This window comes from Ursus arctos, unplaced genomic scaffold (assembly GCF_023065955.2).
Source record: "Ursus arctos isolate Adak ecotype North America unplaced genomic scaffold, UrsArc2.0 scaffold_12, whole genome shotgun sequence".
Taxonomy (NCBI): domain Eukaryota; kingdom Metazoa; phylum Chordata; class Mammalia; order Carnivora; family Ursidae; genus Ursus; species Ursus arctos.
Window position 1 is genome coordinate 17199661 of NW_026622786.1, and position 27009 is coordinate 17226669.

At 43.3% G+C, this 27009-nt stretch overlaps 1 protein-coding gene across 2 annotated transcripts in view; it reads left to right on the forward strand.

Annotated features, from left to right (window-relative positions):
* Positions 1-6092: 6092 nt before the first annotated feature.
* Positions 6093-27009, forward strand: part of VAV3 (vav guanine nucleotide exchange factor 3) — a 340276-nt gene continuing 319359 nt past the window's right edge. Inside the window, exon 1 of one of the 2 annotated variants that reach the window (XM_057310419.1) lies at positions 6093-6605. In XM_057310419.1, the coding sequence (XP_057166402.1) occupies positions 6096-6605 (510 nt within the window). In that variant the 5' untranslated portion in view covers positions 6093-6095. The remainder of the gene's footprint in view (positions 6606-27009) is intronic. The other variant, XM_026484676.4, reaches the window with a different exon arrangement.

Sequence of the window (27009 nt, forward strand, 5' to 3'; positions counted from 1 at the left end):
TTAGCATTCTCATGTGAATTCCCCAAAAGCTGGTGAGCCTTTTTGTTAAATCACTCCTGCGTTGCCATAATGAGTCTGATGATCAGAAAACATACCCATGAGTTTTCTAAAGCACAGTACTTCAAAACCCCATGTCACTCTGGAACATAACACAGCATAACACTATAAAGCAAAAGCTTAACAACCAAAATGAATACATGGAATACTTAAGAAACTTTAAAAAACATTTAAAAATGGAATATTTAAAACATAGGAATAAAGAATTAAAACGTTACTTTACCAAGCAGATTTTGCTTCTTTTCCTGATATTTGAATAGCAATAGAAGGGAATTTCATTTATGTAAATACTGAAACTGTGCTTTTTGACTGAGTTTGCATAGGTGTGGTGCATTCACACTTGGCTATGTGTGAAGCCGTCTTTTTGGAGTCTGCCCTTGGGACTCTCTCTGTATTTTCAATCTCCAGCGTGGCAGAATGGCAACATCATCGTGACACGTGTGGATCTTGGCCTCACAGTGTTTGGGCTCCCATGCTTGTTCTGCCACTTACTGGCTGCTTGAATTTGGGCAAGAGCATTGGGCTTTCTGAGTCTTGGTTTCTCCATCTATAAAATGAGGGAAATAACAGAACCTACCTTAGAGAGATTATAAGAATCAAATAAGACAAAGCATAGAAAGCACATAGTTCGGTAGCTAGCCGTCAGTGTTTATAAGAACTCAATATATTGTAGCTGTGATCTGATCTCAGGCATAATTAAATATGCTCGCTCCCTCAGGTAGTTCCTAGTTGTGTGATAATGGGTTTTAGTTGTTGAAAGACATTCAAACAAAAATAAATGAAATAGGTTTTTTGTTTGCTTTGGGGTGGGGGAACAGGGGCACTTTCTAGTACTCATGTAGCCTGTTCCCATGGGTAAAGCCAACCCATTCTGCAGTATTGCTTTGTTTTCCCAAGGTTATTGTGTGGCTGGAATACATCTGGGTGACACGTGGAAATAGTAAATCGAACTTTAGCTTTGCTGTTCTCCTCTCTTAGAATTGCTATAATCATGTGATTTACATCCTACTCGTTTCATTTACCCACCCACCCACCTGCCCATCCATCTACCCCTCCATCCACTCACCCATCTATCCATCCATGTGTCCACCATCCATCTGTTCATCCACTCACCCATCTATCCATCCATCCATCCATCCATCCATCCATCCATCCATCCACCCATTCGTCCGTCTGTCCATCTCCTACTTGGTGCTACGCATTGGAGATATGACATGAATTAGCTATAGTCCCTGTTCCCAAAGAGCTCACTGGAGGGGCAGTGTGGAGTTCAGGGAAGGTGGTGGTAGTTGTGATGTCAGACACTTCAGGAGATAATAATTCTATGAGGAACTCAGTATAATGATTGTGATAGGCATAGGATTTTATGGAAACAGAGACAGTTCAGACTTCCCACATCAGATTTTAATATTCACCATCTCAGTATGAAGAGCTGTCTCTTTGACGATTTATTTATATCAACATGCAAATAAAATTGAAATGTTCCACAAATTAGATCAAGGCCCTTAGTTGCTTACAGGAATACACAGTTATTTAGCTATTTAGCTTTTCCCGGCAAGTCCAGCCTTCTCAGTCGTATTTAAAACATAATGTGTACATGTATTGCTGCTAATGTTGGAGAGCAGACTAATGTCTAACCAGGGCCTGAGGGCGGCAGCATGTTTAATGTGAACCAGACTCGCAGAAGATCCAGCTGAGGTGCAGTTAATTTGGTGAATTAAACCTTTGGAGCTTCATTGTGTGTGTGTGTGTATCCACAGTGGAGAGGGAGTAGGAACACTTATATTTTCATTTATTTGGACATTAGTTAGCTAATTAGTATTTTATTAGTCCACCCCTTGTAGCACAAAGACTTCGGGTCATGTTCTTATGCTCCTTTTTAGGCTGCAACTATGGAGGCTTTTTGTGTCATAAGTTATTGCAAGCAAATTTCTTTTGTTAGATGCTAAGTGATAATTTGAATAAGGGCCATTATCATCATCATTGCTGTTGTTGTTATTATTGTTTTAGGGCTTAAACATGTCAGAAGAGAAAGGAAAATCCTGTGGTCCTAACAAGATCCTGCTCAGTTATACCTAAAAATATTTAAATTCACAGATTCACACTGATTTGATGAAATACGCTCACAGTTATTGAAAGAATGATTGCTATAGAAATCCCGCTCTAACCCATCCTATCTTTACAGTGGTTCTCTGGTATTTATTTTTAAAACAGAAACTAGGAACTTAAAGCCCGTATCCCTAATGGTTGTGAAACCAAACTACATTTGATTGTAGTTGAAGAAAATTAACCCAACAGAGAGCCTGGATTTCAGTTTGTAGTCCACCATATTTATGGTTTTGTGTTTGTAATGCTTTCATGAATAGATTTATCTTTGATATGCTTTATAGCATTGATGATTCACTTCTGTGACATAAAATAAATAAAGAATAAGAAATCCGGGTTTCTGAATTTCTTCGTGGTAGATAGATATTAGTGCTTTTGTAACCTTAGCAGTTGAAATAATAAAAAGAAAAAAATCGCTGAGGACTGAGTGACAGCACAAATTGTATAGCAAGAAATGAATTTATGTGGCTTTCATCTCCTGTGCAGTCCTTTGGTATATTAGGGTTGATGCATAACCTAGTGAATTCTCAAATCCTTACTTTCTGATTATGGTGTAATTTTGAACGTAGGAAGAGCCCTAGTGTGTGATAACCATCATCTGTTGCCTTCTTGTCTTTCCTGTTTCCTGAAGCTCAGACACCACCCATACTGTTGCCCATTTTTATACTACCTAGGGCTGAGGCAAAGCTCCGAACCGCAGAGCAATGCAAGAGAGAAGAGAGGGCACCTGGAGGACCCAGAAAGGTTCACAGGACACACAGGAAGGAGCAGACCTTCTCCCCATGTGCCCTGACAGTTACACTGTGAAGGCTCCCTGATCTTTTCACTACCAGGAAGAGAGGGCAGAGAGAGTAGAAGGAGACAACATAGCTCATTTGTTCATTCATTACTCACTTACTCAACTAATATTTATTTATTTATTTATTTATTTATTTATTTTTATTATTATTTTTTTAAAGATTTTATTTATTTATTCGACAGAGAGAGAGACAGCCAGCCAGAGAGGGAACACAAGCAGGGGGAGTGGGAGAGGAAGAAGCAGGCTCATAGCGGAGGAGCCTGATGTGGGGCTCGATCCCATAACGCCGGGATCACGCCCTGAGCCGAAGGCAGACGCTTAACCGCTGTGCCACCCAGGCGCCCCTCAACTAATATTTATTGAATGCTTATGGTGTGCCAGTCACCAAGGTTGGTTCTGGGAATTTGAAGATGAATAAGTTACCATCCTTGCCTTCAAGGTGTTTCAGTCTAGCGGGGAGAGATTTAAACTAGTAATTAAACTCCCTACAGTAATTATTATAATGGGGAGCAGCTTTGAATAGAAACAGCACAGACATGGAGGCCAATCACACTCACACCCTGTTGTGAACTTCGTAACCCAGAAGAAGGGGGTGCTTACTGCCTTTGATATCGTTTCTTCGTCTGTTAGGAAAGGGGAACATCTTCTACTTTGCAGTTAATTTTGTCAAGTGCCCAATAGAGGGCTTGGCCTTCGGTAAAAGGCAGAGTGTGGGTGTACCGCAGGAGCTAATGCAGGTCTCAGGGCAGTGGGTCCACCGAGTCCTAAGTCCCAAGTCCCACGTGTAAGAATGGCCTTCATGGGAGCAAGGGCCTAGCACTAGCAAGGGGTTTCCACTTGACAAAATTTAATCCTTATCCCCCAGCTGGTCATTATCACTAGGTAGTAAGATTTTAAAAGAAAACAACCTCGCCTGACAGCTCAAAAAAGCCCGTTTTCATTGTTGTCCAATTTCTGACACTTTAATGAGTTCCACATGACTCACATTTTGCCACTTAGCTCCTTGTTTACTTGAAGAATCCTGCACTTCTAATAGCCCCCTTCTAGGCCTTCCATGGCTTTTCCTCTTGCCCTTCTCTCCACTCTCTGGCTCACTGTTTTTGAGAAGTATTACGTTTTGAAGTAATAGTATATATATTATAATACATATGAATCGTAAAAAAACAGGATTTGTTTGGTCATTGCTGCCTTTTTGTGAACTAAAATCTATTGGTTAATGTTATGGAGCTCTTACTGTTAGGTACCACATGTTTTATGCATTGTATCAGTGCTCCTCAGACTTTAGCACAAATACGTGTCACCTGGGGATCTTGTTTAAAAGGTAGGCTCTGCTTCATTCAGTCTGGGGGTAGCGTCTGAGAGTCTCCGTTTCTAACAAGCTTTCGGGTGGTGGTGCTGCTGGCCCAGAGACTGCATTTTGAAAAGCAAGGTATTGTATCATTTGATCCTGACGACAGCACTATGAGGGATTATTTTTCCCATTTTACATATGTGGAAACTGAAGGTTAGAGGCATTTTGTAATTTTCTCAAGGTCATGTTGCTAGAAACTAGCCAGGCTCAAGCTCTAAACCTTCCTCTGCCTCTTGGTAGAGAGTATGTTATCTGAGTTTTGGAAATGTCCTACAAACTCAAGGGTAATCTAATGCTACCTGAAATGTAATTTTTACTTCTAGTTATTATTTTTTTAAAATGCAACTTCTTTCCCAATTTGATTTCTCTTTATGCCGGATCATGTGTTACATGGTGATTCAGATGTGTTGGATTTTTGTTTCTAAAAATATGTAAAGTTTAGTATGATTTATTTGCCAAAGTTGTAGTTTAGGAAACATGGTGCCATTGATGTAATCTGGATTGAACACAAGGGGAAACTGCTGGGGAAGGATGTATGTGAGGAAAGGAAATCCTCCGGCTGATTTATTGTTTAACGCTCAGCGTACACCGTGTGCTACGCTTTTCACAGGCTAATGGAAAAGGACCCAGTCCCTGTCCTTTACAGATCAAATATATTAAGAAAAAAATTTTCACCTTATCAAATTAATGTTTCATAATAGAGAATTTGAGTTAGGGAAGTGTAATACAATAAAAAAAATCTAAAATCCCACTTTTTATTTTCAAAATTTAAAAGGATTCATCTGGAAAGGGTGAGCCACGACCACATTTATACAGCAGTAAGAGCTCAATGTGGTAGTATCTTACCATGAATAGTTTAAACATTGTTCTTGGTTTTGAGGGGCAGTGGGAGGAAAAGCGGTCCAGTTAGGAGTCCGCAAGGGATGTAAGAAATGTGAATGCGCTGCCTCAGTCAATTCTGAATTCTGGGGGCGTGTTCCAAGTTTGCTAAGGGTCCCAGAGCTTGGCCCGACCCCCACAGCTGAGGACGGATGCTAATTGCTCTCCAACCTGGTCCCGGGTCACCGGCGCATGCGCAGTGGGCCGCCTGCGCTCGGAGGGCGTCTCACCGGCCTATTTCTCCCCTGCAGCTTTCTGGGCGGTCAGAAGAGCGCCAGGACTGTGGCGTTGGGCAGTTACCGGTCTGAGAGGGAAACCGTCTCTAAGTGAAAAAACACCTGGCGTCGAAATAGGCTCCGGGGTTAGGGGCAGGTTTCCGCAGGCGTCTGCGCACACACTTTTAAGGTGCCAAAACGTCCTCACCAGCAACTAACTTGGAGACACAGGAATCCTCTGCACGAAGGGAATTTAGGGGCTAGAACGGGAAGGGGTGAGGGGTGACGATCTCTAAAACTTTCAGCACTGCGTTCTCAAGATGCTCTGCGCCCCTTTTTCATTTCTCTTGGGAGTCCTGGTGCCCCAATTAATCTTTCGCTCCCCTGGGACCCTTTAAAAAACTGCAGTCCCCATCGGGGGTAGGGGGATCCCTGTAGGAGCCCCTCTGTATTACAGTGTTCAGCCCCACTTTCCCCAAACCGGGAAGCCGCCCCGAGGGAAAAATCCCCGGACGTCCGCGGGGGGAGGGGTGGGGGGCTGTGCGCTCCGCAAACCTGCGGGCTCGAGGTGGGCGGGGGCACTGGGCTCCCCCGCCCCGGGCACCGACCCCAGGCCGGGGCGGCGGCGCTCTCCCACCGCGCCTCTGGGGACTCGCAGACGGCAGCGAGACCGGCCGGCGCGCTGGGCATGCTCAGTTGCCGGGCGCCGGGCTCGCGAGTCGGAAGCCTGTGCGCTGCCGCCGCGGAGCCGGCCGGGGCGCACGGAGAGCGCGCGGGACTCGCTGCAGCTGCGGCCGGGCGGAGGAGGAGGAGCCGGGCCGGGACCGGACCCGAGCCCCGCGCGGAGCCCCCGACCCGGCGGCCGCGGCGCCCGTACCCCCGCAGGGCAGGGGCGGGCTGCGGCTGGCGTCGGCGGGGCGTGGAGGAACCTCGGCGGCGGCGGCCGCATCCTCGCCTCCTGCCCCGGCCGGGCCGCGTCCCGGAGCCGTCGGGCATGGAGCCGTGGAAGCAGTGCGCGCAGTGGCTCATCCACTGCAAGGTGCTGCCTGCCAACCACCGGGTGACCTGGGACTCGGCGCAGGTGTTCGACCTGGCGCAGACCCTCCGCGATGGAGTCCTGCTCTGCCAGCTGCTCAACAATCTCCGGGCGCACTCCATCAACCTGAAGGAGATCAACCTGAGGCCGCAGATGTCCCAGGTAAGGGAGCCGGCGCGGGCGCCTCCGCCTCCAGCCGGCGTCTCCCATTAATCAGCCGGCTAATTTCTTTGTGTAAATGCAAACATCTAGGTGCGCTCAGCTTGCCCTGCCTCCCAGCCTTCAGCTTTGGGGATTGCTTCGGCTTTTCGTACCTTGGCTTGAAATGGTTTAGGTGGTTTAGGTCTTTAGCAGAATGCTGAAGTCCTGCGTCCGGAGATGGTATGAGGATTTCGTAAAGGCTTTCTGTGAGGCGGGGGGACAAAAACTGTCTTAGGGTGCCCTTCATCTACTTCTGTGCGTTTGTGTGAGTGTAGGGCAACAAAAGGAATGTGATTCAGTCGTTTTACAATCACAATGGGGAGGGATCAATTGAGGTGATGGGGGTGATTTTGCTTTTAGTCTGTTCTTTTGCTTTGCGTTTCGTCCCCATGTTTTCTTGAAAGAGGAACCATAACATAAATGATGACTCTAGGAAGTGGAGGGCGTTCCGGTACCGTTATCTGTACAGGAATGACACTGGCCAAAGGGAGGAAGAGGGAGCACCGTGCAGCGGTTGTCCCCGAAAGCCCCTCGAGCTTGTGGCCAGCTGGCGAGCTTGGGTGTGTTTACAGCTCTTCTTAAGCCATGTGAGAAGGAGCGAGGCCAACCCCTCTCAGCACCGACAGGAAACAAGAAGTTTCGCTAGAGGTTGTGCTTTCCTTCATTCAGGGCTTGCTCATGTGGTGTGGTGCACGCTTGGCTCCTGTAGCCTTGCTGGGAGGTGCCTCTTCGAGGGGTATAAAAGAAGAAGAAACCTAACAACTCTGGGAGGCTGTGTGCATCCTAGAGTCAACTCGAAAGTCACTGCTCAGAGGAAGAGCAGTTTTGTGGTCCTCTGAGAAAGTTTCTGTGCAGAAAGATCTTAAACGCCATTCAGCACATCTTTTTCTCCTTGTAAATAAAAAAATATTCAACTTAAAACAAAATTGAATAATTCCTCTCTTCATGTTAGTGTTTCACCAGGGTCCCTCTGCACCCCAAATTCTGCATCCCTTGCCTATCCTATTTGCCTGCAGTCAGCTGGTTAGCAGTCTCCCAGACAGAACAGGCTTGCAAGTGGTGAGAACCATATGATTTTGGAAGGGAGATAAATTATTATATACTTTCCCATAATCTTGGGTGATGATTGCCAAATCTCTGGACCCCTTCAGAGTTGTCTCAATTCTGGATATCCTGTTAAGGGTGTGTGGGTTTTTTTGTTTGTTTTTGTTTTTTAAGATTTGAGAGAGAGAGAGAGAGGGAAACAGAGCACCAGCAGGTGGAGGGGCAGAGAGAGAGGGAGAAGCAGACTCCCCACTGAGCAGGGAGCCAGACATCCTGGGACTTGATACTAGGACCCTGGGATCACGACCTGAGCCTAAGGCAGACGCTTAACTGTCTGAGTCACCCAGGTGCCTCCTGTTAAGGGATTTAACAGACATTTCCATGAAGCTGGAAAGCTGCTATTCTGAGCAGAGTTCTGCAGGGAGCTGCAGTTGGTTGTAGAGTTTACAGATCACCATCTTCCACCTGGCCTATAGCCTCAGGAGGCAGTGTGGGTCAGGATGCTTTGGCCCACCAGCAGGGAATATAGCATTGTGTGCACTTTCTGAAACTTCAGTTTCCTGGAACCCTCAGGGTTTCTGGACAGCTGAGGATCTCTTTTAATCTTCCAACCTATATTGGAATGTTAACAGTGGATGAATATCTTCAATGTTTTTGCTCTTTGTTTAATATAGTCAATGTAATGTAATCTTTCTGATCACTGAGGAGTGTCATTATAGGCATCATGACTGAAGATTGAGCACATATGATGCTCTAAGAACGTGATTCCCTACTGGGGGTACCACGGTGAACACCAGGATCCTTGCCCTAAAGGAATTATTACTCTGTGCCATCAGATAAGCCACCAGGTTATAATGAGGTAAACAGCTGAATGACTTTCCTGAGGCTATTTTGCTTTTAGATTCTTAAGCCTGTCCAGTCCTGAGCTTTCTGGTTTCAAATTCAATGCAATTTTCTCTGTAATGCACTGTGAGTGAGGGCTTCTCACAAAAAGTGAACCCCTGAAGGCTAGTACCTGAAATGATGATGGCTGTCTTTCCTTCGTTCTTGACCACATTGCAGAGAGAGAAAGTTGCTGAACAGCTGAGTGCTGGACAGATGAGTTGTATTATACAGACTGTCATTAAATCCTCAAATGACACTAATGATTTTGTGAAACAAGGTGACCTATTTAACATACCTGCAGCGCCCAGCACTTAAAAGGTGTTCACCATTAGTAAAATTACTTAAAACATTTCTTTTCTGCTGTCCATATTTAGAGTAATAGGTTGCAATCAAAACTTTAAAACTATTGTAAGGTCTGTAAACCTCTTTGGGCTGACATCTCTTCTGCATCTAACTACTCGCATCTTTCTAGCTGCTTCTAGTTATGACTCATACCCCATCAGCAATATTCATATTGCATAGTGAATAACCTAGTAACCTAGTGAAATCCTGACATGCATCCCAGCAGACTTTGTTCATCTGAATTTAGAGATGTCATTACTAGTATTTGTGGCTTTTGCCGCTTCAAGTATCTAAGAGTCATTCTGTCCAGCTGATTTAGGTTCTATGGAAGATATTAATTTGAATTTCCTTATAGCACATGATCTTCTAGGCCAGGAAATAACTAGAAGTTTTCACTTGTTTCGTGATGAACAGACATTGACAAAGGAAATTTTAGTTTGTTGGTGTTTTGCTTGTTGGCCGTCTCTAATTATCCTGTAAGAGGCTATAAAATGAGTAGCCTCTTTTAATAAGAGTGTTTATCTCTAATGAGTGTCATTTCTTCCATTCTCTTACTGTTTGCCTTCTACCTTTTTTGCATTTTAAAAAATCCCAAAAACAAAACTGCAAATAATTGCTCAACAATAGGTTTGAATTTTGAGGTTTTAAATTATCCTTCAAAATAGAATTATAAATGGGATCCCAGGGTCATATTGTTCTTCCTGGCTGTGCCTATCAGCCTCTTTTTAGTCTTGCTACGTTGGTAAAAGGATCTTCAGTTCAGAAATAAGTACTTTTTTTTTTTTTAATGGGGCACCTGTGTGGCTCAGTTGGTTAAGTGTTTGCCTTTGGCTCAGGTCATTATTCCAGCATCCTGGCACTGAGCCCCGCTTTGGAGCTCCCTGATCAGCAGGGAGTCTGCTTCTCCCTCTGCCTCTGCCCCTCCACACCGCTACCCACCCCCCACTCATGCTCTCTCAAAGAAATCAGTCTTTAAAAAAAAAAAAAACTTTCTTAAAAATCCTGACTTAGAATTTGTTTAAAATGAATTCAAGAGGTAGGCATTAAACAAAATTTAGTCACACATTTAACATGTTCCTTTTATAAAAAATAAACAAAATCTAGATGATTCATGAAAGTCCAAGAAATCTGGCATCTGTATATACTGGATTTATTTTTCATCCGAAAGAGTGTTTTAGCTAGAATATAAAGCACAAACAGTTCTGGGAGAGAAGAGCCTATCTGTGATAGTTGTATCGGGGGTGCATTGTGGAAGGGCATGGTTGTAGCCTTGATGTCCTTTTTAGTGGTTAAGGAGGTCTCTGTGAGTGCCTGTAACCAATCATAGATCTATCAGTGAGATTATCTTAATCTTACTGTTTTGTAATGGACAATTTTTGGTTATGTCCTAGGATGAGAGTAATACATTTGATGAATTTACTGACCACTGTGTATGGTATAGGTAAACTTTGAATTATCTTAAAATGAATTATTCAGGCTTTCAGGGTTCTTTCAGCAAATATTTGGTTCTATTTGCCAGGCACTATTGTAGATACTGGCTTGGGCAAGAAACAAAGGCAACAAAACTCCTGCCCTAAAAGGATTTATATTTTAGTGGGGGAAATGGACAATAAAGAGGTGACTATATAACCTGTCCTATGAAGAGGTTTCAACCCATTAAGGGACTAGAGCAAAATGTGATTCGATTTCATAGAAGGTAGTCAAGAAGGGCTTCTCTGAGGAGGTGACAATTGAGCAGGGACCTGAAGAAAGTAAGGGAATGCAGGAATATGGATGTTTGAAAGATTACTGACTGAGGGAGTACCAAGTGCAAAGGTCCTGAGTTCAATTAAATACTGGAGGAATAACAAGGCCACTGTGGCTGGAGGAGAGTAAGTGTGGGAAAGATGAGGTCAGAGAAAATGGGAGCCAGATTTTTAAGGCTAATGTGTCCTTGTAAGGACTTTGACTTTCCACTCTGAGTGAAATGGGAAGTCCCCTGACCTGACTTACCTTTTCAACAGGGTCACTCTGGCTGTGTGCCGGGAGGTGACTCTAGAATAGAATGGAAACAGTCAGGCTAATATTGTCTCTCCAGCAAGAGATGATGGCAGCTCTGACCAGAGCGATGGCAGGGCAGATGGCGAGAAATAGTTCAGTTCTGCAAATGTTTTGAAGGGACAGTCAGCAGGAGTTTATTGATGGAGCCAGATTGGTGCATGGGAAGAAGAGAGGAGCCAAGAATGACTCCAAACTGTTGGCCTGAGAAATTGGAAAGACAGAGTTGCCTTTACTAAGCTGGGGATTACTGGAGCACGGCGAGCTTTCGGTGGCTGTCTGAAGAGAGCAGGGAGATCGGGAGCCGGTTAGTGTAATATACATTATGCTCTCCCTGTAGACAGCTAAGCGGAGATGCTGAACAGGCCATGAAGAAGTTGGGATAGAGACGTGAATTTTGGAGTCGTCAGGGTATAGGTGGTATTTAAAATCATGAGATCAGATGATATCACTCAGGGAATAGTGGAAAGAAAAGGTCAAAGGAGTGTGTGGGGGGGAAAATATGTGTATAATATAAGATAAATTTAATGTGTTCCTAAAACTTCTGCCTCGGATTGCTCCTCTTCTGAATGCCGTTTCCTCTGTCCTCGATTTCCATGTTTTTGACTGTCAAGTGTTGGTGATACAGCATTTCTAAGAGTGTATCACTTCTGTCCGCGGGGTTTCCTTCCAAGCTAACATGCAGTTGGGCTTTGATGCTGTTCCTACTTTTTCAAAAAAGGTTTTAAAACAACAGCAACTTTATTTTTGCCATACATAACTGTCCATTGTTTTAAAAGCTAGGATTATTAGTTTCAGCATAAGGTGGGTGTTCAATACATGTCTGCACTCCCTGCCCCCCCCAACAAGGGAGTGCTGTGTGAAGATGACTGGGTTATACTGAAGGGAGGTGAAAGGGGGTCATTGTCCAAAAAGAGTGGTGTGCGCAGTTTTAGTCAGTTCAAAATAATGTCCTTATCAGTCTTCTCAGAAGTCCCTAACCTCCTTGCCATTTGTGACATTCCCTTGGATAATCTGTCAGCATAATGTTAAACTTGACACCAGTTGAGATCTTTGCATGTGAAGTAGTGAAGTCCTATGAAGGCCCTGTAAGCACTTGCTCTGTAGGCATACTCGATGGCTTAACCTGACTCTCTAGGAACCAGAGCCTGGGATAAAGGCTAAAGTGCCGAGACCTGATTGGTGAGGTGCAATCCCAGGACTGCCAGGGTGAGGGAAATGGGAAAGTGTGTGTTTTGTTGCGTTGATGGGGGGAAAATTATATCATGTTTGTAATGCGAACATGTTTGTTTCAGTATGGATACCAATTTCCTAAGTTTAAGTACAACAGACCCTGTTCAAAATTATTTTAAACTCTCTATGGCATTTGACATGGCCTTTTCTGTTCCTTCTGAAGCTCTCCCTTGATTCCTACCACACTACACATTCCTCATTCTCTCATCGTTTTTACTGTCCCCTCCTGTTTCCTTTGCTGGTTTCTCTTTAAACATGCTATGGAAATTTGAATTGCCTCCTTCATTTTCTTTGTTCGTATTCTTTCCTGTGTCCTCATGTCACTGTAATGTTACCTACTTCTCCTACCTCGATGGACCCCAAATTCATGCTGATGGCCTATACCGGCATGTTTGATGCCTCCGCCTCGATCGGTGCAATCACTTCACGGATGAAGGGTGACCATCACGGGAGACCTCATGGTGCAGAGCTCACCTCCAGCCGAGGGGAGGATGAGCTTGATGGGGCAGAATTGGGCGTGAGCAAGGCTGCTGCTGAAGGTCAGCCGGGGGAGGAGGCGGCCAGTGAATGCCATGCCAGAGAAAGGAAGGATAGAGAGGGACAAAAAGATGGACAGGATGGAGAGTTGTAACGGACAAAGCCTCGGGGCCTTGTCAGGAGTCAGGAGTGTCTGGAATGAGCCTGTGTTTCAGGCTTGGGTGATGGGGGGCAGTATAGAGGGAGGTGCAGATTTCAGAGGGAAAGGGAGCTTTCCCTTCAGTTTTAGCTGTGGAGTTTGAAGCTATTATTAGTTACCCTCCGTATTCTTAGTGTCAAGCATCCTATTCTTTTTTTCTTTCTGGCTTATTCTAATACCTAAAATCCAACAATTTTTTTGAACTCTTGGTCCTGCCACCTCTTCACTGCCTTCATGTCTTCATTTCCTTCCTCCTTAGCTTAAATACTGCAGTCATGATCATTCCAGCTTCTCTTGATTTTTGTGATACTCATTTGAGTAAAGTGCAACCCTGGTTAAATCCAGCTCTCCCCTTCTGCCTGCAACTTGGCTACTGGGTGTAAAGGAGGAAAACCTATGACACTCAGACTAGTCTCGCTTTAAATTCATGATCCCTAACCTCAGTGGGGCACCCTAGGCTATGCAACCACCTGATTCCATTTCTCTAGACCAGATATTCTCAAAGTATGGTCTGGCGACTCCTAGCAGGGGTCCAGAGATGGATACCTTTAGGAGTTCCATAAGGTCAAAAATCTTTTATAACTAAGACATTATTTGCCTTTTAATTTTCTCACAACTGTATAGTGGAGTTTTCCAAAGGCTGCATGACCGTGCTGATGTCTTTGCTATGATGGACCATGGATTATGTGCTTGTAGATATTTTAAAGATTTCTCAGTTGTGAATATTAATACTGGTAAATCTTGATAGATACAACCCCATAAGCAGAAGCTGCTGAGGGTTCTCAATAACTTTTTTTTCCTCAATAATTTAAGAGTGTAACCAGATCCTGAAAGTAAAAAGTTTGAGAACTGCCTTAGACCATTCACTTTCTGACTTTCCCAGATGACTACTTGTACCTTTTTTTAAAATTGTAGTTGACACACAATGTTACACTAGTTTTGGGTGTATAACCTAGTAATTCAACAAGTCTATACATTATGCTATGCTCACAAGTGTAGCTATGATCTGTCACTATACATTATTACAATACCTTGATTATATTCCCTATGCTCTTTCATCCCTGTGACTTATTCATTTTGTAAGTGCAAGCCTGTATCTCCCACCGCCCTTCACCCATTTTGTGCCCTGCCCCCCCCCCCCCGCCCCTTACTTGTTGAATCACATTCACCCTTGTCTCCATTCTTCCCTCTCATCTGGTGACCTTGCTTCCTATTCTAGAAAACAGACAATCAGGAGAGCTTCCTCAGATTCTCACCTTCTTGCATCATGTCCATAGACGATGCTTCCTCTCCTGTTCTATGGGCAGATTATCAGGGCTCCTAGGGAAGGCCAGTCCCTTCCTCACTCTATCCCCATGCTTTCCCGCATCATCTGTTCTCTTCTGGATCTTAGCATTTGAATGCACAAAGGCTGTTAGTTCCCTCATCTGATTCAGGATATGTTTTCAAGGTAGAGCCACAAAGGCTTGCTTGAACACTGGGTGTGATGGAGAGCGACTGAGGATTCCTAGGGCCTACCTGAACTGCTGGAGCAAGTGGCCAGTCAACCTCCTTATAACTGTTTAGTAGTTCCTTATGGACTAAAGGGCTAAAATCCAGATTCCTTAGTAAGCATGCAAGGCCCTGCTTGTCTGGTCGGCTAGAGGTGTCTGCTCCATCTCGCCATTTTCTTCCACTCTGTACTTCTGAACTTTTTTTGTGGCTTCTCAAACGAACTGTGCTGTTAAATGTCCTTCGTTATTGCATGTGCCCATCTCTCTGCTTGAAATGCCCTTATCTGTGTGATTGGAGAGTCAGTTCAAGAGTCACCCTCGCTGATCACGTACTGCTTTGTGTCACACTCTATGGTGTACATAGGTGGAAAACGACATTCCTTGCACCGTTTTTGCAATACTTTGTCCCTTCCAGGCTGTGACCTGCTTGAGGCTGCCATAGGCTTGTTCATTTATATACATCTCTAAAAACTGACACTGCGACTCCTACATGATACACATAAATAGGCATAAACTAAATTCATGGATGGATGGGAAATAAGGACTTTGTTCACTACCTTTTCAAATAGATCTATAAATTTTAATAAGATGTACTTGGCACTATGTCATTAAAAATCAAAAACATCTGTTCATTGGGTGGCATTAGTAATAATCGATAATACTTTACCACTTAACCACCTGAGTAACTTTCAGGAAGTGTCTAGAACTGTTTGTTCTTTTTCCTATCTAAAATAGACGTGATAAAAGAACTTACCCCTTAGGGTGGCTGTGAGGACTGAATGAATGAATTAGCTCTGTGACTGGCACGGAACAAATTCTCAAGTGTGAATGATTGTTACTGTGATTATTACTATTTCTGAAGAAACCTACAAGGTAGGTGTTAACACTTTCCATGAATTATCTCCGTGTCACACCACCACAAAACAGTCACTGTTCGTTATCCCCATGTGATACTCCTCCAAGGCGAAGAGCAGTTTAGTAACTTGTACTAACAAGTAGTTCAGGGTGGAGTCAAGATTAGAATTAGTGTTTAAAGCAAACTGAGTTCCTTTAAGGCTATTAGCACATCTGAATGTGAATTGTAGTGAATTTTTTTCCCACTGTATAGCTCTTTTGTAGCCTTTGCTTAGAGGAATGTTCTCAGATTGGTTTTGTGGTTTTTGTGCTTATCAATAACAGCACCTCCTTACTAGTTATGGACGAATAATTTTGGTTTCAGGGTATTGAATGTATCAACTGGATGATTTTATATTTATCATCGTATGCAGTGTAAAATGGGAGAGAGACCTCTGACAGGTTCATGATGGGGAAAGGAAATCAGGTAGAAAAACTGAGGAAAGTTAGAGCAGGAGAATGAGTATAGTTGGTCCTTTTTGGCCTCTTAATAGTGTGCCTGGTAACACCTGGTCCTGAGCTCATCATGGTTTTATGCTCTACTTCTGAGTTGGGTCAGGAGTGCCTACATTTCCCTGGGCAGCAAGAACATCATTGTTGTAAATAGGCTTTCAAATGGTGGTTTGCTTTTTTTTTTTTTCCCCCCTGTATTATAGCCATTCTTCTTGTAAATACATGGACACCTATTAGCTGTTATTTAGAATATTATACCCACCGCCCCATTAACATAGACCCTGCATTGTGTGAAGGCCAGTCACAAGTTTGCATTTAGCCTTTCCTCAATCTTAAGCATTTAGTGGACAGAACCATGAACAGCATAAAAGTAGATATTTTTAATTTTCATAGGAAATTATTTTAGAATTTTGTGCTATCTGAATGTGCTTTCAAAAATGTGTTGCAAGAATTGTAGTCAGCCTTTGAGTTGCTTGCTTAACAGGAAGCCAGCAGGATATGCTGCTCTCATGGGAGTTCTCTAAAGGGTCAATTAATATGGAATAGTCAATGAAACATTTGATACTCACCTTCCATGATTTTCAAAGTACTTGTCTAAAAATAGATCAGTAACAGCTGGCTTGAATAAACAAGCATCTTGCCTCTGTGCCCACTAATGTCAGCAGCCTTTTCCTGGGAGCATGGGCCAATAGGGTTTAATGAAAAGGCTTCAGGCCAGGAGTCAGGGGACCTGAGAGGTGCAGCTCTGTCTCTGACCTGTGGCCTTACCAAATAGCTGCTTCTCTTTGTCTCTACCTTCCATACTTACAGCAATAATAGCAAATACTAACATATCAATAATACGCTGAATAGCAGCTAAAAGTTTTTATGCATATTTAGAGCTCATTAAGGAGGCATTATGGTTTCATGAAGAGAGCTTTGGGACAAGACAGGTATGTTTGAATCCCAGCCTTGGCACAGAACTTGATGACGTTGGGGGAAATTATTCTACTCGAGTCTCAATTTCCTCATAGGCAAGAAATCATAAAACATACTTTGCAGGATTGTGGTGAGAATTAAATTTTTGTAAAATGCTTGGGGCATAGTAGGTACTCAGCAAGATTTTACTTCCTTCCTCCTCTCCCACATCCTTGATCCTCATGAGTCTAAGAGCCAGGAAGAACAGGATCTTATCACTGCTCTGCAGAGAAGGAAATGGAGGTGTGCACTTGCTAAAGGACTTTGTGCAAGGTCACATGGACAGGAAGTGGTGAAGACAGGACTTGAGTCCAATTGTCCAAATCCCAAATGCTGTGAAGTTTCTCATTCCTGCTACCAAGCTGAGTGCTTAGATGGTGAATCGCGTGAGGAAATGCCTGGGAACATGTTCGGGAAGAGCCAGGCTTTGCAAGTGCAAAGTGACATTGTATTATCTTGCACTGAAGTTACTGTATTTCAAATAGAAATGTTTAAACTCATGAAACCAGTTTTCCCTTATCTTAGAGTCTGATCTAGTTCATGGATTTTTTGCTTTTTGGTAATTTCCTAGCTCTTCTGCTTTCTGTTTTTATGGGAATTTGTGCATAGGAGTTCCTTGATGAATTAAGTCATCAATTTGTCTACTAAATATTAGGTTTTATAGTAGATACTGAGGATTCAAAGGTAAATAAAACTCAGTGCCTGACTCAGTGTGGCTTTTAGTCTACACAGCATGGATTTCACTTCAGACACGGCTTTATAAAACCAGGGTGGGGGGGGGAAGGGAGACTGGAATTAGAGTGAATGAGCATGGTAAATGGTTGGTAGGGGGTAATGCATTTTTGGATGCATTGATAATTTTGCTGATGTGCAGGGTAGGATATGTGCATGTGTGTGCCTGGCTCAAAGTATTTATGTCCTTCCCATAGACGTTTGTCTCCAATCTCCTATGTGCAGGGCACCGGAGTCCTCAAGATAAATTATAGGAACTCTCTGCTTTTTGGGGGCTGGGAGAAAGCAGATTTGACCTCAGAGTCTGGTTTTTGCAAGAATGCGGAAAGGAAGTAAGTCATTGGACGCTACAAGGCAGGTGCAAAAGTGCACGCAGCTGGGTGAGTGAGACCAGGAAGGGGCAGACACCAGTGGTTACAGGAGAGGAAGAAGGCTTGAGAAAGAAACTGGGCGGGGAGAGTGTGTGTGAGCTGAAGAGTGTGCAAAGACCTTCTGACCTCAGTGATGTCCCCAGCGGGACAGTTATTCTGAGCAGTGACGAAATATCTTCCGTAACATTAACGCTGGAATATGGCTGCACCGTTTGCATTTGGCGTGAAGGTGTTACGTTATAGGACTTTGGTGCATAGCCTGTGATATCAGACGATGGCCTGTTCGCTTGGCTATCTTAAATGCCGAGGGAGCGGAGACCATAGAGAGAGGTTCAGACTACATAACGGGCATCTACAGCAGTGTCCAAAGCCTGCTCTCGTTTTCTGCCTCTAACCTCCTGACTTGCCACCTCTCACTCCCTCACACCTACCTAACCACTCACTGTTTTCCCTGTGCTTTTCGTTGACGGATGCCTCTTCCTTCCTTGGTCCATTTGTTCTCGGCTGCATACTCCTGACTCCTGCTCGAAATGTGGTCAGGCTTTCCACACTCATCCCTAGTTCCCGTCACCTTCTGTGACATCAGACGGGCCGGTCAGCCCCGCCCTACACTGCCCTCCCCGCAGGCTTTCCTGCTCTTACTTCCGAGCCCAAGAGGGCTGTTGGAGGAGCTCACCCACCAGCCTGTGTGCACTGCCCAGCCTCACAGCAGCTGGGCGCGGTGCTCCTCGCCCCTCTGCCGCGCCCCCTGTCCCCCGCGTGGCTGCTTATTCCCCTAGTCAGACCCCAGCTCTCTAAATCCAAGACACTGGGTCTCCAAACTTCCCTCAGTCCCTGCAGGTTCACTTGGTTTTTATCATTGCCACCCGGTCCTCCTGAGTCTTGTCCTCAGTCTGTCCCATCCACCCCCCCCCCATGATGGTGACCACGGTTATGGTTACCAGGAGTAGCAGCTGTCCCAAACTTCACAAGTTACATTTATGCACACACTTTTGCTGCCTTTTTGGGGAGAGTTTTGGGTCTTGAAGAAAATGTTTAATAAAATAGAAGCCCAGAGAGGACAAGGTGTTATGAAAACCTTGATTCTGGGAACTCGGACCCTCTACACTGGAGGTGCTCTTTTCGGTTTGTGGTCTGCTGAGGCCAGTGGTGTGCTTGAGTGAACATCCACCGATGAACCAGAAACTCAAGTCACCTTTTTCAGTTCCCGGTGGCAACAGGCTGCCTGTCCCCTCTTGCAGCCAGCTTACAGCATCTGCTTTTTGCAACATTTTTTTTTTTTTTTTTTTTTTTTTTTTTTGTGGGACAGGGGTTGGGGGGTGTTGGGTAATGTTATCATTCAGTTAAGACAACTTTTCCGTCACGTATGCAGTGCCTGACAGAGAAAGGATAATTGTCACATTGATACTCCAAAATGTAGATTTGGCAGAAAATTATTAAATTTCCTGGCATTTGACCTTCAGATATGAAAAAGCATTTGTTGGCTAAAGGAAGTTAGTAAGCTTGGGCCACAGTCAGCCACACAAGAAATGCTTGAGTTGAGATTATTGGATGACAGAGTACTTGAAAATAGAACCTTGTGTTTTCCCATAAACTGTACTTGGGGATTCAGTAGAATATAGCAGTTTATCCTCGGTGTGGAGGAAGCAGGGGGTCTTTGGAGTTCAGAATGAGCACTAACATGAAAGATCTGGGTGCTTCCAGAGACCCCATTTAAGGAGAGAGTGTGTCCTAATTGCTGTTAACACCAGCTTCATTCCTGTAAATTCTAAAATGTGAGGCTGGACTCTTGGGAGTATTTATGTGGTGGCTCTGAGAGTTAAATCCTTATTGAATTCTCAGTCTTTCTGACCATATAGTTCCATTTAATGACCTTAGCGAAGAGAAGAGTAACGAGAAACTTGGTAAAGGATCTAATGTCTTCCCTTCCGTGTTTAATAAATGGTTCACCAGTTTCAATGATGCATATAAATTTATTTCTCACCTACCTAGCTAGCCCTAAGCTCTTTGGCAAGCTTGCCCACTTGGCAATTACCTTGCTGTGTTTTATGTAAAACAAGCTAAATGAAGAAATGCATTTAGTAATAGTAGTAATACCCTCATTTCTCTAAAGAAGAGATAAAATAGATTTCTTAGATTCTGTGTAAATGCAATAAGTAAAACTTCATTTACACTAACCATTAGAGAGTTCCTAGATTCTGACTTAAAACCTAAGGACTTTTCATTTACACACTATTCTCACAAACTCCTGAGGCAACATTGTGTAGTTGAAAGCACCTAGTCCTTGAATACATCAACCTGGCTTTGGATCCTAGCTATGCCACTTATAATCTTGGGTACCTTGGGCACTCTGATGTTGGGTTTCCACATTTATAAACTATCTGCAATGGGGGCGCCTGGGTGGCTCAGTCATTAAGTGTCTGCCTTCGGCTCAGGGCGTGATCCCGGCGTTCTGGGATCGAGCCCCACATCAGGCTCCTCCGCTGGGAGCCTGCTTCTTCCTCTCCCACTCCCCCTGCTTGTGTTCCCTCTCTCGCTGGCTGTCTCTCTCTCTTCGTCAAATAAATAAATAAATCTTAAAAAAAAAAAAAAAAAGAAAAACTATCTGCAATGTTGTAGGGATGAAGTTAACTGCAGTAATGCATGTTTGGTATTTGGCACTTAGTAGGTACTTAATAAACGTGCCATTCCTTTTCCATAAGCCTGATCTTTAAATCCAGGCAGAATACAGGTTACAAGTTAAAATGAGAAGGACAGCTGAAAGCTAAATTGACAGTAGTGTAAAACAAAACAAAAAAACCCTATAAACCATGGACTCAAAAACTCAAAACCATATTAATCTTGGACTATGGAGAATGCTGCCAGATTGATCAGCATACTGCGTTAGGCTTTGGGGAAGGGTGGTCCTGTTTGAATGGACCAGTATAGCAACTGATTGTATTGTTCAAGGAATTATACAATTATGGAGCTGGAAAAGTCCTTAGAGGTAATTTCAGCTCAGCTCCTTGGTTTTAAAAATGGGCAGTCTGAGCCCTCTGATTATGCAATGATTTGTCCAAGGTTACTTGGTTTCCTGAGTAACAGTGCATTACTTTTCTTATAACAGAATCCTTAAGACTCAGGTCCTCAAGAGAAGTTTAAATCCTATTAATACTTAAACAAAAACAACAAAATATTTGGGAAAGACTGGGAAATGATTGAGTTCAGAATTTCTTCTGTGAAGTACTTATTATAAAGGCCTTACTCTCTTGTCTTCAGTTCTCCTTTCCTCTCTACCTCCCTCTATGCATCCATCCCGTGGATCCAGTAGTAAGGGGAATCTGTGGGACTAGGGATACAAAGTCAGATTTTGGAGCTCAGAAAGTCCTGGAAAAATAGACAAAGCATTGAAAAATGATTAAAAAATGATAACAGTTGACTCTTGAACAACATAGTGCTTAGGGCTACTGACCCCCTATCCAGTTGAAAATCTATAACTTGTGACTTCCCAAAAATGTAACAGCTAATAGCTTGCTGTTAATTAGAAGCCCTGCTAATGACCGTTGATTAACACATATTTTGTATATGCATTATACTGTATTCTTAAGCTAGAGGAAAAAATGTTAAGAAAATCATAAGGAAAATAAAGTCTTGTACATAAATGTACTTAAAAAAAATCTGTATATAGGTGGACCCATGTAGTCCAAACCTGTGTTGTTCAAGGGTCAATTATGAATAATTGTGAAATGAGAGATCTGTTGCTTAAAGGAGTAAACCTCCACCATCCAGAAACTTAGCCACCCAGAGTTACTCTTCTCCTAAGAAATCTGAGGTTTTGCTGTTTTAAGCCAGATAACAGTGTTTCAGATTCCCAAGAATATGAATATTTACTTATGGTAACACCAAAACATATGTTATTTCTTCTAAATCGTGCATTCCATAAAATTGTGAACCATTTGTTCTTCAGCTTTGTTTTTAACCTTAGTGCCTGGCATAGAATGAGAGCTCCTAAGAATGAATATTGAATGAATTTCTACCACCAACTTTAATATTGGTTGAACAAGAATGCCAGATTTTGTCCCTCCTCTTAATCACAGGATGCAAAACAATTTAACTCCTATTCTGCCTGTTGCCTTGTAACAGCAGGCAGCATGGTATGTTGCAAGAATGTGGACTCTAGCATCAGACAGGCCTGAGTTCAAATCCCATCCTATTAGATGAGCAACTGCGGGCAAATCCCTTAATCTCTCAGCGTCTGAGTTTCCTTGTGAAATAGGGATAATTCTTACTGCATAGTGTTGCGGAGAACAAGTGAGCTCAGGCAAAATGTCCAGCATAGCACTGGGGGCATGGTAGGCACTTAATGATAATTTGGGACCCTTCCTTCTCCCACCTTATCTTTCCATGGTATAGGGGTTTTCCCACAGTCCTTTTACAATAACAACATTCTGTTGATCTTTGGCAAGTTTTCTGTTGTATTCTTTCTGCCAATGTTTTATTTAGGCTAATAGACTCTAAAGGCCTTAGAATATTATGACTTAAAAAGTGATTTAACTTACGTAGTTTTATCTACCTGTTGTGATTTCACATTTGACAACCGTGATACAACGAAAGAGAAAACAATCTACCAGGAATTGGGAGACTCGCATTGAAATTCTGGCTCTGTCACTAATTAGCTTTGTGATCTCTGAGCCTCTGTTGGCTCAGTTTCTCTGAGCCTTCATTTTCTCCTTGGTAACCGGGGGTTGGCATTATATACTGAAAAGAACATGGGCTTTACAGTTATAATTCTGGGTGTGCTACTAATAGCCTGTCATAGACCATACAGCTTCTTTCACTTCTCTGTTCCCTCAGTGGTCTCCTGAGAATAACACTGTCTATACCGTAGGTTGTTATGAGGATTAGATAATGGATGACAAGTTCCTGCCTCTCAGCTTTGCACATCGTAAACTGCTACTGCCACTAACGGGCCTTCCACTAAGGATGATAATGGTTAGTATTAGTAATGCTTGTTTCCCTAGAGAGTTAAGAGATTCACCAAGAGAGTATAACTACTATAGCTGAATTTTAGGAAAGACTCAGTACTTTTCTCAGGATCACGTAGGAAGTGATAATGGAGTAGTATGCAGCTGTGAAAATAATGAGTAGTCTACTTGACATGCTCACTGTTACGTAGTCCGTCACTTGGACTACTTCCAGTTTTTATAGATAGCATGAGCATAAATGTCTTTGTACATATTATTTCCCAACTTTGGATTATTGCTTCCAACTTTATTTCCAAAGTGAATTTTCTGGGTCAAAGATTATAAACATTTTGTGACTCTTGTTAATATGCTGCCTGATAGTTTGCAGAAAAGTATTTCTAATGGACATAAGAGCAAATTTCTAAAGTTTTGGTATCATTTAGGTTTGATTCTTATTTGCTGGATGACTTTGAGCAGATTAACCTCACTGAATCTTTTTCTGATCAGTAAAATGGGATGCAAGTAGCCACTTCACAATATGTGTCAAGTACCTAGTGGTGCAAAGTATTTACTGCTCAGGCTTCACTGTCTTTCTTGAAGCCCTCTGTGCTCCCCCACCCCCACCACTTGGCCCAATTACTTCCTAGTTGTGTATATTCTACTTTATGCCAATGCATTCTCCCAACTGTGTCTTCTATAATCTTAACATACACATACCCACCCACATCATGGGAACCCTTTTAGAACTCAGAAGGCTTCCTCATCTCTGAGGGTAAAGAAGCCCCTTTGAGATCTGACCTTGCTGTCTTCAGCTTCAACTCCCTCTCTTGTTCATTCTGCAGCCATGTTGGATATTTTTCTATTCCCAGAATTTGTCACCCTATCTTCTTCCTCTAGACTTGGAGCTTGCCATCTTGTCTGTTTCTTGGTTTTTGAATTCTCCATGAATACAACTCATCATCTTTAGAAATACTTGTTTTAGGAACTGATGTTCCTGCGATACCTGAGCCCCACGATGGCAGATGCCACTTAGATTTATTCACTGCTGAGTTCCTGGGGACCAATGCCCAGCACATAGTGCTCAGTAAATCTTTGGGAGCGTATAAATAAATATAATAACGTTTTAGCCATTGGTATATAATTTATTAGCAGTAAACACAGGAAAGAAGAATTCTAAGTATAATTTGTTAAAAGCCTTTGTGATTTCAAATTACTCTGTAAAATTAAATATTGAAGTGTTTTCCAAAACTTTTAAAAACCTAAATATGTTTTGTAATTTAGATCTTGCCTTTTTCTTGTGCTCATTAATACGGAAGATTATGTAAGTCTGAAGAGAAGAGGGCAAATTCTTGTAGCAAGCATAGTTTAGCATCAGGTAGTCTTTCATCTTTGCCAACACTCTTCATCCAAGACTATAATAACACTACCTGGACTGTCTAGGAGGCTGGGCAGAGAACCCTCTTAACCCAAACTGCAGCAGGACTTCATGACGACGATGAGCATTCCTCAGAGATTAGATGATGCCTGATCCATTTCCTGGCACTTGAGAACTCCAACCATTTTGGTGTGCATTTCCCAGACCTGTAGCCTATTTTGTGTTACATCGTTAGCCTCTGCAAGTCCAAAATTGTGCTTCGTTCATTCAGAAGGCAAGTTCATTTTTCCACTCACTCATCTATTCAGACAGTTGTTGGACTTCTGTATTCAAAGCTCTGACCAGGCACTGAAGAGCTTCCCCATCAGTAGGAAGAGGAGCGTTTACTACTTTGACCTTTGGGGACTAGGAAGCTTATGGTGGTCTAGTCTACAGGCAAATGGCTTAACCAGGCACAGTTGTTTGTGATGGGCAATTAGGCCTTAGCAAGTGCAGGGTGCGCTGATCCTAGCTGGGTTTTGTGGGTGGGCTGAGGCACTTAAACTTTGGGTTTTGTGGGTTCCGCTTGGATTGGTGCTGTAGGTGAGGCTGAGGAAGGTGTAGATCTCTTTAGTCACTTGGGGTGGACTAGCATTTGCTGCTGTAACGTGTTTTAGGCAAAACTGCTGGCCAGGACTTTGTACTGCAAAAGTGACAAGGTTTCAAGAATGCTGTTGTGTGAGGTTCCTCCTTTAAATTGTGTGAATGAGGCCAAGGTAGGAAGTGATAAATTGGCTTTACCACATTCAGTTAATTTTATTCCAGGCCAAAGGAAGGCCCTGGAGGGATGAATCTTATGTAATTGTGTAGTTTATCTAAGATCTTTATAGACCACCGGTCATACAACCAACCTCAACCAACCCACCACAAGCAGACCAAGAAAGCACCCTCTCTGCAGAGGGACTTTGTCTCAAAGTCAAGCAGCTGAAGGAAAAGAGCTACGTACTGCCTAGGGCGAGAGAAGCATTACTTTGGTACTCAAACAGAAGTTCCTCCACACTGAATGAGTTATGTTTGCTCTGATCTGTTGATTTCTCTCAGGACATTGGATCCTAGAACTGTGGCTTCACCTATAGGAGAGTTGTAGATTTTATTATGAAAAAATCAAAAGGAATGGGAAGCTCCTTGGTTAAGAAGAATATGCTGTGTTCTTGGTTTTAGATGAAGAGATGAATCCGTGAAATTGTAAACCCAAACATTAAGATGATTACTAAGGCTAGAGATCAGGGTTGGTTGTGTGTGTGTGTGTGTGTGTGTGTGTGTGTGTGTGTGTGTTGGAACTCAAGGAGGAACTAGAGCACTTTGGAGAAATACTGGTCGTAACAGAAAAGGAGCAGTAGCAGACTGAAAAGACTAATTAAGCCAGGAGAAAAGTTCAGAGACAGAAGATATGAAAGGAAAATGAGATCTTAAGCCAGGATGGACAGATATAAAAGGGAAAGGAAATTCGCTCTAGTAGTACTACTTAGAAAGTGTAATGGGCTTATAGAAATACAGCGAAAGAGCTGAAAGCTTAAAAACAAAAATAAAAAACCAGGAGATTGCAAAGTGCCCCTTTAAAGATTTAGCTGGAGTTTGAAGTAGGAACAGCTGGAAACTTGCATCGTGTGTATGTATAAAGATTTTGGCCAGTGGAGGTTGAAATGCAAGGGACTCTTCATTGTCCAACTTGGCCAGTGTTTACATGTGCCTCAAGGAGGCACCTTCTATGTATAAAGTATTTTTCTGTCCCACTGGGCTTGTGGTGATGGCCCTGGGATAGCAATACCAACCACTAACAAAAAAATTGCATTTAAGAGGGAAAGCCCGGAGATATCAACATAAAATACTGAAGAGTTTACTGAGCTTCAAGGTGACCAGTTGCTGTCATCGGACAAGCAGGTATCACCTGTGCCCTAGAAGCTCAGGCCCAGGCTCTTCATGGAGTTAGACTTGCAAGGGAAGGCCTGGAAAAGATGAGGCACATGCTGGGTTAGACGTGGCCTGGTGGAAGTAATGTCCTGGCTGGGGTTATCTAACTCGGGAAGCTAGCTGTTCATTTCCACCCAACTATGATCGCTCTGAGATGGAAGAGAAGGAAGGGGAGCCTCTGAGTCTTTCTCAAAAGAAAATTGGATTGGCAGAGACAAATTATATGTGAGGGGTTAAGCCTGACTTCTGGCAAAAGAAAGGTAGTGAGGCCCTGGTCCTAAAAACACACAGGAAAACACCCTGTGGGTCGTCACAGGCCACCGGGGACATGGGCTTCAGGAACGGTAGGGAACAGCTCTGGAATCTGCTTGCTCAAGTAGAACAAACGCGAGGACGAAAGGATAATCTTGCTTAGAAGGCATCCTCACAGCCCGCAGCAAGTACACAGAAGAGGGGGTTGCAACACATGCTGTGGCCCAAGACAAAGTTCCTGCTTCTGGAAGATTGTGGAGGTGCTGGCTGTACTCAGCAGAGTGCACATTCAGCACCTGAGTGCCAGGAACACGGGGCTCAGGGAGGTGTGGAACATGCAGGTGTGGAAAGAAAGATTCCATCGTTAGGGCCTGAGGGGACTGCCATCACTGCAAACTAATCAATCTGGACGAAGGCAGTGATACCTCAGCGCCACTGTTTGAGAGAGAAGACACTGTGCGTAGTTGCATTGTCCCTCTAGCGTGCAAGTGCACGCGGCCAAAGTTAACTTGCTTGGAGGTGTCCCCTAGCTGAGGTATCTTTTGGGTTTTTTTGGATTTTTTTTTTTTTTTTGGTGGCAAAACATATATGACCTCAAGCTTATCATTTTAACCATTTAACTGTACATTTCTGTGGCATTGAACATATTCATTGTTGTGCAAGCATGACCACCATCCATCCTCAGAACTTTTTCTTCCCCGATTGAACCTCCTCTGTACCCGTTACAC